Source organism: Triturus cristatus, chromosome 1_1 (genome assembly GCF_964204655.1).
Source record: "Triturus cristatus chromosome 1_1, aTriCri1.1, whole genome shotgun sequence".
Lineage (NCBI taxonomy): Eukaryota > Metazoa > Chordata > Amphibia > Caudata > Salamandridae > Triturus > Triturus cristatus.
This window is the reverse complement of record NC_140579.1, coordinates 186,685,271-186,701,657: the sequence shown is the minus strand read 5'-3', so window position 1 is coordinate 186,701,657 and position 16,387 is coordinate 186,685,271. Positions and strand designations below refer to the sequence as shown.

Genomic DNA, 16,387 nt, shown 5'->3' with positions numbered 1-16,387 from the left:
AATCTGATTGGCCAAACAGGGAAGGTTCCAAACTCTTGGAATTCTGCTAAAATTATCATCTTCCTCAAAAAAAGAAACCTGCTGAGGAATGTGCTTCTCACAGGCCTATTTCATTAATTAATGTAGATGCTAAAATATTCTCTAAAATTCTGGCACTCCGATTAGCTCCTTATATGCCTGAACTAGTTAATCCACAACAACATGGATTTATCACAGGCCGGGATACCACAGCCCATGTCAATATGGCAATTACCGCTTTTGATCTAGCTACGGTTAATTCCACCCGACTCGGCATGATACTTTTAGATGCTGAAAAGGCATTTGACCGAGTCGGGTGGGAATACCTTTGGGCTGTAATGAGAGCATACGGCTTTGGAGGTCAATATCTAAGATGGATACGGGCCTTATATGATTCCCCAACTGCTAAAATCAGTTATGCTGGCTTGATCTCCCCAGGTTTCAAAATACTTAGGGGCACGCGTCAGGGGTGTCCACTTTCACCCCTGCTGTTTGCGCTCTCCATGGAACCGTTTATAAACTCTTTACTTACTCAACCCCATATTAGTCCATTGGAAGTCGGTTCTAATTCTCTGAAAATCACTGCATATGCCGACGACATCGCTATATATTCCACCGAAGCAGAAAAAGCTCTTACAACAATAATTGCAGAATCTAATACCTTTGGATTAATTCCAACCATCGACATTTATACAAGGTACCTGCCGGGTGGCGACATATTTAGGGGTTAAAATATCAGCTAAAGTAAGTGATATAAATACATTAAACTATGATGTTTTATTGAAAGAAACTGCTGGCCTACTTAAAAAATGGCATAAAATACCCTTAAGTCTTATAGGTCGGATTAATTTAATTAAAATGAAGATCTTGCCCAAATTTTTATACTTATTTAGATCTATACCCTTACGGGTCAATAATTTTTTTTTTAAGAAACTTGATGGGATCCTTAGCAGCTATATCTGGGGTTATAAGAAAGCTAGAAGATCGCTTGCCCTGCTTAAATTACCAATTAACAAAGGTGGTTTAAATTTCCCCGATTTCAAGCTGTATTTCTTGGCAACTTTTTTGGGTCGCCTCCGTAGTTTATTTATTCGAAAGAGCTCATACTATTACCACCAATTCTTGTAGGGTACTGACTCTAATCAATTTCTTGCAAGAACTAATGACCCTAACTATTTTAAGAGGGTTAAGTTTAAGACTGCCCGGGAGACAGTTGCGGTATGGAAATCCTTATTAGTTATATGTAAAACATCGTTTTTTCATTCAAAGCTTTCTTTGTGGGGAAACCCTGGTCTACCAGAAATATTTAACGACGGACATGGGACTGCTTGGGCAAATTTGGGAATTAATTGTTTGGGAGACCTTTACGGCAATCAGGGATTTCTGAACTTTACAACACTTAAACTTCTCTTTAACTTAACCGAAGCTATGCGATTTAAATATATCCAAATTAGAGATTATTTGGTTTGCAAAATGAAAATCAATCAAGTTCCGGATTCAGATCTATGGACATGTTTCTATTTAGATAAACAGAAGTCACTAATTAGTAGGGGCTATAAATGCTTGAATAATTTTAAAGAGGATAATTGTTCCAAAATTGCTTTGAAATGGACATCTAGACTTGGGACCAACATTACCTCTACCAAAATTTCAGCTTCACTCTGCAATATAAATAGAGTGGTTCAATCTTCGAACATTAGAATTCAGCTATATAAAACCATCTGCTCTCTATATTATACCCCATTTAGAATCTCCAAATGGTCTCCAAATTCTATATCAAATTTACGATCCAAGTGTCCCAAATGCGATCTCTTTGCGGCTGATATCACTCATATATTTCTTACCTGCCCAGCTTTATCTGAGTTCTGGTCTGGATTTGAAGATATTTTATTGCAAAAACAGATCGTCTTTGGCTCTCTTTCGCCATTGTCTGTTTTATTGGACATACAATCTGTGAACTGCCCACACACAGACTTATTAACTGTATTATTTTCTTGTGCTAGATTGACAATTGCTAGGGCATGGATCTCCCAGAAACCCCCACACATTCTGGAATGGTGGTTTCTGATCAACGAAATTTATACTATGGAGTGTGCTGTCGCTAAAACGAGAGGATTGAAATCCTTGAAAAAACTTGAAAAAATCTGGGGAACTTTTTCTAATCCTTTTCATGTCTTTATTATTTATCTATTTGTTTGGCCTATTCAACATCAAATGTATAGATTTCCACCATCAGCTATTCTTTGTTTTCTTTTGTTTTTCTTTTTGTGTGTTTTACATGTGTTGTCAATAAAAATATTTTCCAAAAAAAAAAAAGATATCTCTTTTGAGGTGATTATGCCTCTCAGTGTAGCCTTAAAAGCATCCCATATTATGTTAATTGGGGCAGAATCTTTATTTATAGAAAAAAGGAACCAATCTCCTTCCCTAAATCTGCACGCCATTGCTTATCTGCTAAATTAAGTTTATTAAAATACCACCGTCTTGATGGTTGTTCATCTTTCTTCCCTAAAATGGTTTCCATCTTAATGAGGACATGATCTGAGAAGGCATTCGCTATATGCTCATATTTACTGACTTCCAAATTATGGGAGGTTAGAAACAAAATCTAGCCTTGATGACTAATCATATTTTGCTGAATAGAAAGAATACTCACGTTTAGTCGGATTGTTGAGCTGCCAGTAGTCTAAAATATCTAAATCTATCTTACAACTCAACAATGCAGTACATACTTGTGGTTTGTTTTGCCTTCGATCTTTTTTTACATGTTGAGAATCAACACACGGCAAACTGCAGATGACATGGAGAAGCACAGTCCGCTCATCTCCTGCCAGTAGTGGCTGGCAGGAAATGAGCGTGGAGGGCGGGGGGAGGAAAAGGGGTTGAGGGCCAAAATAATAATTTAAAAAATACCACTCACCTCATCTGCCAGCCGCGTCTCTCCTCAGCTTCTCTGGAACCAGGAAGCACCCAAGCTCCCTATAGCCAATCACAACGCTGCAATGCAGGGTTGCGATTGGCTCCCCTAAGCAATGCAGAGTTGTGATTGGGACGGACGCCGTGGATCGGCGCTCAGATGGAGACTGGGGGCCTAGGCATGTTCCTCATCAGGCTTTGTAATGTAGCCGGTTGGGGAACATGCAAAGTGAGCATGACTTTTTGGCTGGGCCAGAACGGGCAGCCAAGCAGTCATGCCCACTTGGAGTGTATAAATCACTCCTTTCTCTGTGCCTCCAGCCCCGCCCTGCCCTAACCCAGCCCCGAACCTGTGAAAAATAAAATTATAATAACTTTATTATTAACATTTTATTTTTCCTGCTCAAAGAGCAGTGGGGCGAAGCTCCTCCGCCTTAGTGGGGGCACCGCACCTGTCTCCTGTGCCATGGGAGGAGCAGCTAACACTCTCCCAGCACTGCAGTGCCCTGCCCCACACCCGGAGCAGAAAATAGTAAAGGGTTCTTTATTAGTCACCAATTGGAAAGGACGTGGAAAAAGACAGTATTCCCGGAAAAGCATGTTACTTATCATTCTGGGGTCAATAACTCATAATCCCTGTTGTTTTGTGCAGGGATACCAAATAACGGGCTACTCACACGAAGGGTCTGAATGAATTGTTAAAATTAGTGCTGGGTACGCTATTGCTATACAAATCATGTTTGTCTACTTACCAAGCATCTGACTGCAGCTGAAAAAACACTCTTCATGTTGCATAGACAACGTGTTAGCCTTTTTAGGTCTCGCTGAGGCCAGCGCATGCGCTGGCTCGGAGAGACATTTTGTAGTTGGGATTTTTATAGTGCTGCCTGTGGCCTAAAGCTTGAGTGCACGTGAGCGTGCACGCGCGTAGCCGCCAATGACTGCGCGCGCACCACTCGCTTGCACTCAAGCTTTAGGCCACAGGCAGTGCGCTCTCGCCGTCCGTCAACCATCCGCTTCCTTATCCTTTAACCACCTCCGTTTTATCTGTAGCACGTCCATCTTTAACTTTAATTTCAGAACTCCCGCTTCAACCCCCCTCCACCACCCCCCCGCCGATCGCGTCTCGCGGCCGCTCGCACGCCAATGCTTGTTCATATCGCTTAAAGCACTACTATACATATGCACCTATAATCACCGAGGAGTCCCCTACCCGTCTGGTTAGGTATGAAGCGTCCATCTTTAATTTTAATTTTTTTTCCAATGTGAAAGTACGTCAACCATCCGCTTCCTTATCCTTTAACCACCTCCGTTTTATCTGTATCACGTCCATCTTTAACTTTCATTTCATAACTCCCGCTTCTATCTCCCCCCCCCCCCCCCGCATCGCGTCTCGCGGCCGCTCGCACGCCAATGCTTGTTCATATCGCTTAAAGCACTACTATACATATGCACCTATAATCACCGACGAGTCCCCTACCCGTCTGGTTAAGTATGAAGCGTCCATCTTTAATTTTCGTTTTTTCAATTAAGAAAAAACACTATAAAAATTAAAGAAGATATTATGCAGCAGGTCCGCTTTCTCCTCCACTCCATCCACAACTGTGTCTTTGTAAGATGGCCGCCCTGTTTAGCCTTAACCAGCTTCGAAAGGCTTCTATCCTTTTTAGTCCTTCTTCTACGACGGAGCACTGATCGAGGGTCCTAGTGTCACACGCCCACATAGTCCCCTTAGAATTTTGGCCTCTCGCTTTCCGTTCCGTGGCCCGGCTTGTTCAATTTTTACTCTGCTGTTTATCGTGGATTGGGGACTGGAAACGCGTGCACAACTGTGATGCTCTGTAAACAATAGAGTGGCGTGTGGCGGACTACAGGAACAGACAGTGAGTACCTGCCTTCCTCATCTCACCTATTGAATGTTCGTGCTACCACAATGGACCGTGGGTCGTACTTGCTAACGTTGTAGGTTGTCTGGAGGTCTTGTTTTAACCACTCAGCTTCAGTTTATATGCATTGAATGAATCACGTCATAACAAGCATTTGCAATGCAATAGGTCTCGCATTTATACGAGTTTGAGCTATTGGCATTGTAAATGGCAATGCTTTTTATTTAAGTTTGGTTTTTTAAAACCTAAATAAAAGGCACTGTCATTTACAATGCTAATAGCTCAAACTCTCGCAAATGCGAGACCTATTGCATTGCAAATGCTTGTTTATATTTGTCTTCTGGGCATTTGTTGGTTGCTTAAGTAGCTAAATGTCTCTCCATTACTTCTCTATCTCTATCCTTCGGTTTTTATCTCGCTTTAATATACACAATAAACGTTGCGCTCTCTCCTGTGCCTCTTGTGATCACTACACACTCCCCTTTCTGTCACCAGTTTCTCTTTCCCTTCATCTTGACTCTGATATGTATTCCTCTTTAGACACTCACCTGTCTCCCATCCTTGCTGCATCTCTTTTGATCACTCTTGGTCTTGCTCTTTCTTCTTTCTCCCCTCTAACTTTTTTTTAAATTATCATTCTAGCTCTTGTATCTGCATCCCCACCTTACCTCTAGCCTTACTTCATACTTGTGCTCTCTCGTTTGTGCCCCTGCTGTCTCTTCAGTTCGTTTTTTAATGTTCTATTTACTTCATAGTCCTCATCAATCTCATTCCATCGTGCCTTGCTCAACCTCTGTCTCGTGTCTTTCATTTCCTCTCTCTGTCTCTGTATTTTGCTACTCCTCCACGCGGTTCTGGCAAGGACACACTGACCATTCAGTAAGCACTGATATAAGCAGGAGAATGCATGCTTTCTTAAAGGCTATAATGCCGGTTGCATTCTGGTTTAGGGTTGTCTCTGTTCAGGTGGTCACAAACATTAACGAGTATGAGTGATTCTAAAGCTTCCTTGTGCAGCTCTGCTACAACTCCTCTCTCCCAGGCACCACGTAAAAATGTATTTCCCATTCAGAGGCACTTTTACAAAACCTCCTGCTCATTTTACAATTGACAGTAGGTGGACCACAGCTTCATCTCACTCAAATTTGCCAAAAGAGCTGCAGGTACACAAAGTTTAATACCTCTGAGAAGTCAAAGATAAATACATCTTGACAAGTATTTATTGTCAATTGGATGAAAATACAGTCACCTGTTGATAGGTCACAGGTCAGTCACCCATTGAGCGGTCCCAAAAACAGTAAGATGGCATCTACAGCGCTTCACAATAACTTGTGTACAAGGTGTTTGCCGGGCTGTCGACAAGAAAAGTTATTCAGTCTTTCTCCTTTCCTAGTGTGTGCAAAGAAAGGTGCTATCCATTCCCTTTTTGTTTTTTCGTGCTTGCTGCTTTCTCTACCATAAGAACCGTGTATCGCATTAAAAAAGACATGGATACCTAACTTTTCTTTGAATGGTGCAAGTGCTTATGGCGGAGCACATATATTGTCGATAAGGATGCCCATGCCCAAATTATATATCTTTAATTGGACTATTTGTATACAGTTTAGTCTGAGCCCAAAAAATTTGTCTTTCTTTTTATACAACAGTCCTGAAGCTAACTTACAGACCCCTGGTTTCTTCCTGATTGTTTGGGTGAGGCATTTAGAGTGATATTTATAGCTAAAACGTCAGGAGTCTGAAGTTGTCATGTCAATAAACTCCCAAGTCTTCTGCACAACTATAATTGGTTGGTCTTAAGTGCGAGACTGAATCATGATCACTTCGTTTTCTTGCTGCCCTGCAATAGTCCAGTTGAGCAATGATCAGGACAGTGAGGTTATCCTTTCTGCATGCTTCTTATAGATACTGGCTGTAGTCACGAATTACCAAAGAGGTCAACTCTATTTAGATCTTTCTCCAAATTATGTTGAGGGTAAATACTTGTAGAGCGCATATAGTAACAGAGTAGCCTAGTCACATTGTCAAAAAAGCCAGATTTTAAAGAAGCCTATACAGTAGTTCAGATAGTCCATTTCTGAACGAATGTGGATGGACGACGAATTCCACAGTTTAGGAGCCAGGTAAGAGAAAGCTCTCCTTCCTTTGAGCTCGATGTATACAGGGAGCCTTCACCAAAGAGATTTTGGCAGAACGTAGTTTCTGCTTAGGAATGTAGTGATGGATTCTATACTGAATTAATATAGCCCTGTTTGTGAAATGCTCTATGGCAGGCACAAACAGCCTTGAAAATCAACCAGTGTAAGTCTTCGAGATAAGATGAAATGGGGCTTTGCAGAGGCAGTCATAGCAACAGCCTTGCAGAAAGACTATGGCATAATTCGAATAGTTGTACTGCTATTTTAGGCAGTTTCAGATGTAAAGAGTTACAGTAGTGTATGCCAGAAAGGCTGATGGCTCAGATGGAGCACTTGTGCAGAATACGCGGGAAGCACAGGGCAGAATTTTTTTGTAAAAGTAGAGAGACATCCATGATCAACCCAATGTTTTTGCCGACTCCTTTGGTCGGGGGCATCTCCCACTTCCGAAGGCCAGCAGGAAAAGGACCAAATTATAGAGGCCCCTCCAAAGAGCAGGAGCTCGGTCTTCTCTTCATTTAATTTTAGAGAAGGGTTTTTCATCCAGGCAACTACAGGCATTAGACAGGAGTGGAATTTGTTGGCAGAGGCCGTGGAAGTCTATTAGCAAATGAGACAACAATCTTGCTGTTATCGGCATGCAACATTAATGAGAATCCATAGCTGCGGATTACAACAATAAGTGATGTGAGGTAGATAATAAAATGTTTAGAACCACGTATTAAAGACTTACATTTTGAAAAATTACACAATGCCACAACCAGCTGGAGGCAATTCGTCAGAACAAAGAGGAGCAATTTCAAAGCTTTATTCTGAGTGGTAATAAAATACAGTCTTTGGCAAAAAAAGGCAGACAAGACAGCATCAAAGGCAGCACCAAGATCCAGTAGAGCAAGTGCTGGAACAAGTGTTGCGCTCCACCCCTGGTCTAGTTAGCATCCTGTGATGTTATCTGCAACAACAAGTAGAGCTATCTCCATGCTATGTAGAGGGCTAAAGCGCACCTATGGGAGTCAAGGATGTTATTGCACTTTGTAAACGCAGAGAGTTGTAATTTAACTTTTATTTCCAGAATTTTACAAGGAAAGGAAGGAGATAAATAGAGCAATAGTTGCTCAGTATTAACGCATCTGCTGCAGGCGTTTGTAGCAGCAAGTCAAACATTGCAGTTTGCAGACATTGGTACCAGCAGGGCTCGAGTCGGGGTACCACGCGGGTGGACGGCGTCCCCCCACTTATTTTACCAGGTTTTTCCGGGTGGACGCCGTCCCCCCTGCCCAAAAGCTGGACAGCATTGTGTGAGCAGAGAGCCCGGGTGGGAGGGAAGTTTCCCGTAAATCACCAAAGATATGCTAATATTTGTAATTGGAGACTTTAAGAGGCACCGGCGGTGTGTGCAGGCTGGAGTGATTGGGAGGCGGAGCGAGCAGGCGTTGGCGGTTAACGCTTGGAATGTGTGTCCTTCTGTATCTTGTGCACTTTTGAGCACTTCGTTGTGCAACTGGGGCACCCCCTGGGGGAGTGGGGGGGAGGGGGGGTTGCAAAGGACATCGAGGAACAGACCAGGGGTAGCAGTGCTGTGAAATGCCCCGTCATCTAAAGGCATATGAATACTCATGAGATTCCTGTTGTGACGTCACTTCCGGTGACAGCGTCCCCCCACTTCTTTTCATGAGATTCCTGTTGTGACGTCACTTCCGGTGACAGCGTCCCCCCACTTCTTTTTTTAGGACTTGTGCCCTGGGTACCAGGTTTGCAAATGCTTTTGGGTTTCAGAGTTTGTAAACCTGGTTTGTAGATCAGAAGTGGATGATATAAGAAAAACGCTCTCACATCACTTTTGTATAATTTTTTTAATGTGGGTCCTCATACATGTGGTTTTTGAATTTTGGTCACTAAAGATTCACAAACACCGAGTTAAAAAAACATTTTTTTTTAAATTTACACCAAGCGGGAAGTCGTCCTTTTGGGCCAGTCTCAAAAGTTGAACTCTTTGATGCCCACTCAGCATTTTATTTTAATGCTAATATTTTCAGAAACTACTAAATGGCTTTACACTAGCAAAAAAAGCACAATTTCTGAGGGAAGGCCATTTTTGTTTGTTGACCACTGATCTATCTGCTAAGGTCCTGGCATACTGACAAAAACCTAATAAAAAAGGTGCAGCCTATTCAAAGTGCCCAAGTTATTAGAAAATTAAAAATGTTTTGAACCCAATTAACTTGCCCTATAAAAAGGCAGCACACTAAACAAAGATAGACAGGCTACCAAAAACAAATGGTTTATAGGCACTCCCAAAGTATTGGAAAATGTGACATATGAGACCTCCTGCATATTAATAATTTGAGATGCTTGCTGCAATTTGTATACAAAGGTTTTAGCTTTATCTTCACTGATCGTCTTCTGTGATGGCCCCCAGGACTGTTTGATTTTTTTTCTATATATAAACAAAGAAAATATTTTTCTGCTTTCTTCATACTGCTGATAACAATTACGTTTAAACTCAAGAATTGTTTTTGAAAAGGTAATAAGATAATTGAAAAATATCTCTTCAACTGTCAAGATATACAAAAGTGTTAAGCCTTTAAAGCCCACTTGGAACCTTTTTTTTCAAATGCTAATATCTCAAATACTACTGAACAGATTTCACCATACTACTTTAATTCCAAATTTGATGTAAATCTATGGAGCAGTTTTAGCAAACAAAGTTTGTATTGGGAGCTAAAATGGAAAAACAAATATTTTACAAGCCCCCTCCTCTTCCATTACCTTATGATGAAATTTGCCATGCCAGACCTTAGCTACCTACACTAAGAAAATGCCAAATTTGGAGCAGATTAGTCCATTGAGTCCAAAGTTACAGACTGATAAATAAATGCCTATTTAACGTAAAGTGTGGCTAAATCACAACTACAATGAACAGATATGGATGTATGACATTACAACGCGTGTCATTACAACACGTGCAGTTACATCGCATGCGTTACAACGCATGCGATGTTATAACGCTATGCCATTACAACGCAAGTCTTTACATCGACTTGCACTAGATGGCGTGCTAACATTAGAAAAGTGTAATTTACTATTCCAACTCCAGTCCATGTAACCGTAGGGAAGGTGTTGGGATAGTAAACTACACTATTTGTAATGTTAGCACGCCATCTAGCGCAAGTCGATGTTAAGACTTGCGTTGTAATGGCATTGCGTTGTAACATCGCATGCGTTGTAACGCATGCGATGTAAAAGCTGCGCGTGGTAAAAACCGCGTTGTAATGGCTGTTCTCCAACAGATATATATGTGATCAAGGTCACGGCAGTAACCGAAACGCGTCAAAACTAGCTGGAGCAGGAGTTTGAATGAACAGAAGTTTGGCACGAAAAGAGGAGTCCGTACCTTTTCTTTCCGTCGGAGTTTGGACGTGGGGGAACTTGGTTTTGGAGATATATATATATATATCCATCCAAAAGTTCTGCCACGAACTAAGGAGCCCAAACAATCGGGTAAGTACAGCTTTCTTTATTAGACGGAGCAGCATGCACAAGGTTGGTAGGATCACAGCAGTTCATAAATAGCCAACGCGTTTCGGGACTCTTCCCTTCTTCCTGGGCTGAACGTAACTGACACAGCTTCAGCGAATTGTGCACTTAAATGTCCATAAGTACACACCCCAGTGGGCGGGGCCGAGTCACAGCGCATGCTGCCACGCGGCATCTTGGTACTTGCAGTGCATATAGTATTGCAAACTGTGGCAACCAAAGTCTCCCTACTCAGTAGATCCGGGTAAATTGGATAAAAGCGTCACAGAGGTGGAAGATGTGACACACCCGCTAAATTTTGATACCAAAGTCCATAAAAAACAAGTTAACACTCTACGGGAAAAAACCAATACTCTTGAAGTTAAATTTGATGAGTACGAAGGAAGGTCAAGAAGAAATAACATACGTATTCTAGGTGTTCCTGAACGGGGGGAAGGACCGACCACAGACCTGTTCATAGAGGAATTGATCCTCAAGCACCTTCAGCCCAAGGGGCTGTCCAACTACTTCTCAATCATATGTGCTCATCGAATACCGGGGGTACCAACGCCGGGGGCTTCTTTGAAGCCAATACTAGCCCTAGTCTTTACCTTTCGTGACAGCGACGTCATACTCCAGACTGGCAGGAGCACCCCACCCGTCAAATATGTTAACTGCTCGATCACTTTTTTTCCTGCTTTTACCGTAAAAGTGCAAAAACAAAGATGCAGTTTCATCGAGGTTAAGAAAATCCTCAGAGACAGAGAATTCAAATATGCCATGCTTTTCCCGGCCAAGCGCGGGTGGAAGCAGAAGGAAAGACCTGGTTCTTCACTAGCCCTAAGGTCGCTTGGGAATGGCTGGAGGAGTGGTGTAGAGTAGGAGACCCCAACAAAACCCTGGAAAAAGTATAGGCGGGTCAAGAAACCAGCAAAGCGCGTTGATCCTGTTGCAACTTTCACAACAGTACTGGAGCCAACCACAGACTGAAATGACTGAACACATCCCCTGGCAAGGCACACGGGTAATGAGCTCCACTTGCAGGTAACCTATTCCGAGGAGGGGGTGGGAGTGGACGCTGGATCATACCAGACCCTAACACTGGATAGTCCACCAAGGCCGGCCACTCATTCTCAAATTTTATTCTGCTGGGACAATGTGTTTGCAATCACCAGAAAGACTATTGAACATTTAACGATGACACCGTAAATATATTTCACTGAAAGGTGGGGTGGAGGGGGCGGGGCATGAGTGGGTCCAAGCCCCTATTCTGGGTGGGGTGGGTCGACAGGCACTCTGCAATGTTGGGGAGGCGGGGGTTATCAAACCGTCATGGAGGGAGGCAGGGAGGGGCGTTTGCAAGTTACAGTTTCGGACTACAGTTATGATATAGTTAACACATGGGAGAGTGTGGAGAGTACAGGCGACTTAACGTCGCATTCACTACTCACATGGCGAGATATGACTGAAACACTGCAAAAACAGCCCATATCGACACTATATACCTCAAGGAAGGACCCAGTGTATGTTTGCCCCTGTTACTTCCCGCGGAGGTGGGAGAGGGCTTGAGGTTCCTCCATAAACTAGGGCACATAGTGTAACAGAAACATGTCTCCGGATCCTTTCCTGGAATGTTAACTGCTTGGGTGATAAGCTGAAGAGGGGGATAGTATCCTTAAATGACATAACTTGGATGTCGCTTTATTGCAAGAAACACATCTAAAAGGCAACACCTGTAAGGCCTTAGAAAGAGGGGGTTACAAACTTGTAGTCCATGTCGGGTTCACCTCGGGATCCAGAGGAACCGGGTTATTAGTGCGTAGGCGCCTTCCCCTCATGGTTGAAAAGACCAGGACAGACACACAGGGCAGGTATGCGGCATTGACGGGCACGTGGGAGGGGAAGCAGATTACTATTCCTTCAGTTTATGTCCCGCCCACACTCCACAGAGTGGTTGTGCCTGACTTGTGTAGGCTACTAATAGATTTACCTGCTGGAGACTTAGTAATAGGGGGAGATTTAAATTTGACACTCTGCGATCACTAGGATCGCTGTCTCAATAGGAGCCAAACAAGCAATCGCTCGGACCTGACTGACTTCCTTACAGCTATGGGATTGGTTGACGTGTGGAGGACACTTAATCCTCAGCGGCTACAATACACATTCCACTCTGGGGCCCACAACAGTCAATCATGGATAGACTACATATTGACCTTAACTGGTAGGGTGCTAAATTTTAGGGACGCGCGCCATCTCGCAAGGGGTATATCTGACCACTTCCCCATATGGGCAAGATACTTTCAGAACACGACACCCTATAGGAAAATGATTTCTCTGAACCCCTGGCACTTAAAGAACCCTCACATCCGCCAGAAATTCCTCCAGGTCCCAACCACTATTTTAAAGAAAACAGGGCCAATCCTCGCAGATTCTTTGGGAAGCGTTCAAGACCGTAATCAAAGGTCAAGCACTTTCCATGACAGTGGGCCACCGGAAAGATAAGAGGGAAGCAGTGGAGGAATTAGAGAAGGGTATACTAGAAAGGTAATCACAAACACAGATAGTGAGGCAGCGAGGTACGCACTAGCCATAATGCGTAAGGAGTAGAGACCTCGTAACAGATGCAGCTAAGACCAGACAAGCCACAATTCTGCACTCGATGTTCACGCTGTATCACCTGTGCTTGGTGCCTTTGCCATGTATCTCTCTACAATCAATGTTCTTGATGTGTCATATTTGTAAACTACCCCCATGCTGGGTTCCACATGTGTTTGATGCTTTTGCTGTTTCCGTGTGCTTGATGATGGGTTTAATGATGGGTTTGTCTTACCAGGTCTGAGACCACTGTCTTGTCTACCTGTCCACTATGGTCTTGCAGGGAGTGTCGCACCGGTTAACCATGCCCTATCTTACCTGCAATTCCTCTTCTGTGTCTAAACTTTACTCACCATTATTGCTCTGCCTGTATTTCACACCTGTGTGCAACGTTCTTGCTTTACACTGTACCCATTCTACATTGCACCTTTCCTTGATGCTCTTGCTGTGTTTCACTTGTGTTTGACATCTAACTGTGCATCTTATTCCCACCTGTGCACGATGCCCTTGCTGTGGATGTACGCCATGCCCCTGGCCAGCTGGCTGAACCACTTTCCGGCCTGGCACTCCTGTAAGGGCCCTAGCTTCTTCAGCCGTCTAATAATGTCGCCCTGTGGGGCCAGCTCCAGCACCAGGTACACTCGGCTTGTTGTCTCAATGGCTTGGTAGAAGTTAATGATGTTCCTGTGACGCAGAGCCTTCATGACCTAGAGAGAAAAGAAGACAAAAGCGGCCTGAGAAGCATTTACAGACAGATCAAAAGTTCAAAAACAATCACCTGTATGGGATGGGGGTGTTCTTCAGAGAATTAAAAAATCTCTGAATATAATGCACCATTCCGTTCTTAGACATAAGAAACAGAGTCTGGACTCTCCTCATGCAAGTGCACAGGTGTAAACAGTCACTTACTGCAGCTGGTACAGAAATAGTGGTTCTCTTGTAACTATTGTACCCAGTTATCCTCTCACAGCTTCATGTAGTGATCACAGGGACCCACAAGGATTAACCAGTTTTCTCTTAAGGGTGTCCTTCTACTATGGAATGAAATGATTAAAGCTTCTACCTCTACCAAAAGGTTTCCATTAGATTTGCAAAGTTTGAATTGATTTTCCTAAATAAGATTACACCCTTTTCCTTTTATCAAAAGAAAGAGGTAATTAAATGTAATACAAAGGTTCATGGCATTCAATTATGATTTGGAGTAATTTAAGTAATCCGGGCCGGACTGGGAACAGCAACCAGCCCTGGTAGATTGCTGCTCGACTGGCCCTGGGGGTGGGGGTGCTAGTAAGAAGCATCACTCCCGCTTTTGTTACAGGGGGCATATATTGCAGCACTGCTGCAAAACCGACCCAAACTCCTCCGTCCCACTGGGGAAACACCTGGTGCCCACTAAGGCCAGTCCGGCCCTGTAAGTAATATGTAACAGCGTGTTATACCTTCAGAACCTAGTCAGTGTTTTTAGAATATCTGCCTTTTCTGCATGGTCTCCCCAGATGTTTCACACTTTCTTGGACCCTACTTTTGCTGGACGTAGAACTGTGAGCCGTTTACTCCATGCTAAACACAAGTAAAGTGCCTGTGCTCCCACTTTAAACATGTCGAAATTGGCCTAAACCTGATTGGTGCAATTAACTTTTCTATGAGGCAATAGTATATGGTACAATCCATCCCTGGCATGGAAAGTTAAATGCCGCCTGTGGACTGCAGCACCTATTGTGCCATTCACCACATTGGCAGTGGAAACATTGTTTCAGGCCTGTGTAGCATGATAGCAGCAGTTTAAACCCTGTTGCACAGACCTGTAACAATCACCCATTTGACAGACATGCAAACTTGATTTTAGATATTAAATATCTCACCTCTAACAGCCCACATTGTAGGGTGCATAATATGGAACATCTGTGACATTAAAAATGGCATGTCCACCCACTGACGAGGCCCAAAATAAAACTATCACTGATTAGGCTGTAGCTGCTACATTGGAAAAGTAAAGTTATAGATTATACACTAATATGTAAATTTTGACCTGTAGCACCTACAGATTCAATTTACAGACTTATTTTTGCATTTATTACCAATCTTATTAAAATGGTGTAGTCAGATGTTTATTTAATATATTGGAAAGGTACATTTTAAGACGTTTACCCTGCCGGAAGCTGCATTAGCTCTCCAGCCACTGCCCAGCCTTTACTTGGCCTGAAAGAGGTGTGAAAACCGCTCCCAGAGCAGGGACAATGGCCTGGGAGCGGGGAGGTGTGTTTCTCTGGCAGGAAGACCAGTTTGGGTGGGCCCAGGAACTTAATTAACTTCAAATGGGCCTGTCCTGTCACAAGTAAATGTTAGGTGACACCCGGAAAGGCTCCAGCGCTTTTGTCCCCCTTGTCAGGCTGGTACAAACACAGTGGGAGGAAGGCTACATACAGAACTGGTTTTGAGTGACCATAGAGGCCTCAGGGTGGGCATACAGGCTCTACACAAAAGAGGGGTTTCCTATCTTGGACTTTGAGAGTGAGGGGCACTGTGAGATTGTTTACAGTAGGGCATACAGGAACTGCTGAAAAAGTGGGTTGAGTTGCCCACTGGCGTAACGAAAATTGAGGGGGTCTTCCATGCAAGGTACGCTGAGGGGCCCCTTCTGGGCTCAATCAGGACCTTTCTAGAGCCAGAGTGCTGTGCTGAGGGGGCCCCTGGAGCTTGGGGGCCCCCTGCACCGCAGGGGCTGCTGGAGCCTGTGTTACGCCCCTGGGGTTGCCACTGGTAACTTTTACCCAGTTGGTTAGGGAGTGCCTAGGAATCACCCCCACCCACCAGCTAATGCCAGGCATATATGTGACACTGCAAGGTCCAATCCTCAGAAAACTTTCTGGACCTGAAGAACAACAGAGGAGCACTGGACTTGCTGTCTGTAAGCTGAGTAGAGCCCTAACGTACTGGCCTGTTCCCCCTTGTATCCAGGACAAAGCAGTGGACTCCATGGGTCAGTTGACTTGTCTGGTAAACTGAGTCTCTGGCTCAGTTCTGCAAGATTTGTTTCACACCCACGGGTGACACGACTGAACTTAGTCCAGTGTACCAGCGCTGAAAGACAGGTTATTGCAGCTCTGCAGAACCCCACCCAATATATACCCAATATATAAATAAGGTGATGTCAATGATTTTGGGTTACTAACAGGAAGCCGGGGTAATCAAAGGATTGTTTGTTAATGGTTTACACACTCAATATAACTAGAAACAGAATATGTATTTTAACATATTTATTTTAAAATAGTATGTATTCAAAGCTTTATTCGAGGAATATACTCATAAAAGCACAAACAT

The 16,387-nt window shown here is 43.5% G+C and overlaps 1 protein-coding gene across 1 annotated transcript in view; it reads right to left on the bottom strand.

Annotated features, from left to right (window-relative positions):
- Positions 1 to 16,387, bottom strand: part of LOC146869955 (testis-specific serine/threonine-protein kinase 4-like) — a 678,484-nt gene that overhangs the window by 147,592 nt on the left and 514,505 nt on the right. Inside the window, exon 2 of the mRNA XM_085654840.1 lies at positions 13,559 to 13,773. Within this exon, the coding sequence (XP_085510966.1) occupies positions 13,559 to 13,773 (215 nt within the window). The remainder of the gene's footprint in view (positions 1 to 13,558; positions 13,774 to 16,387) is intronic.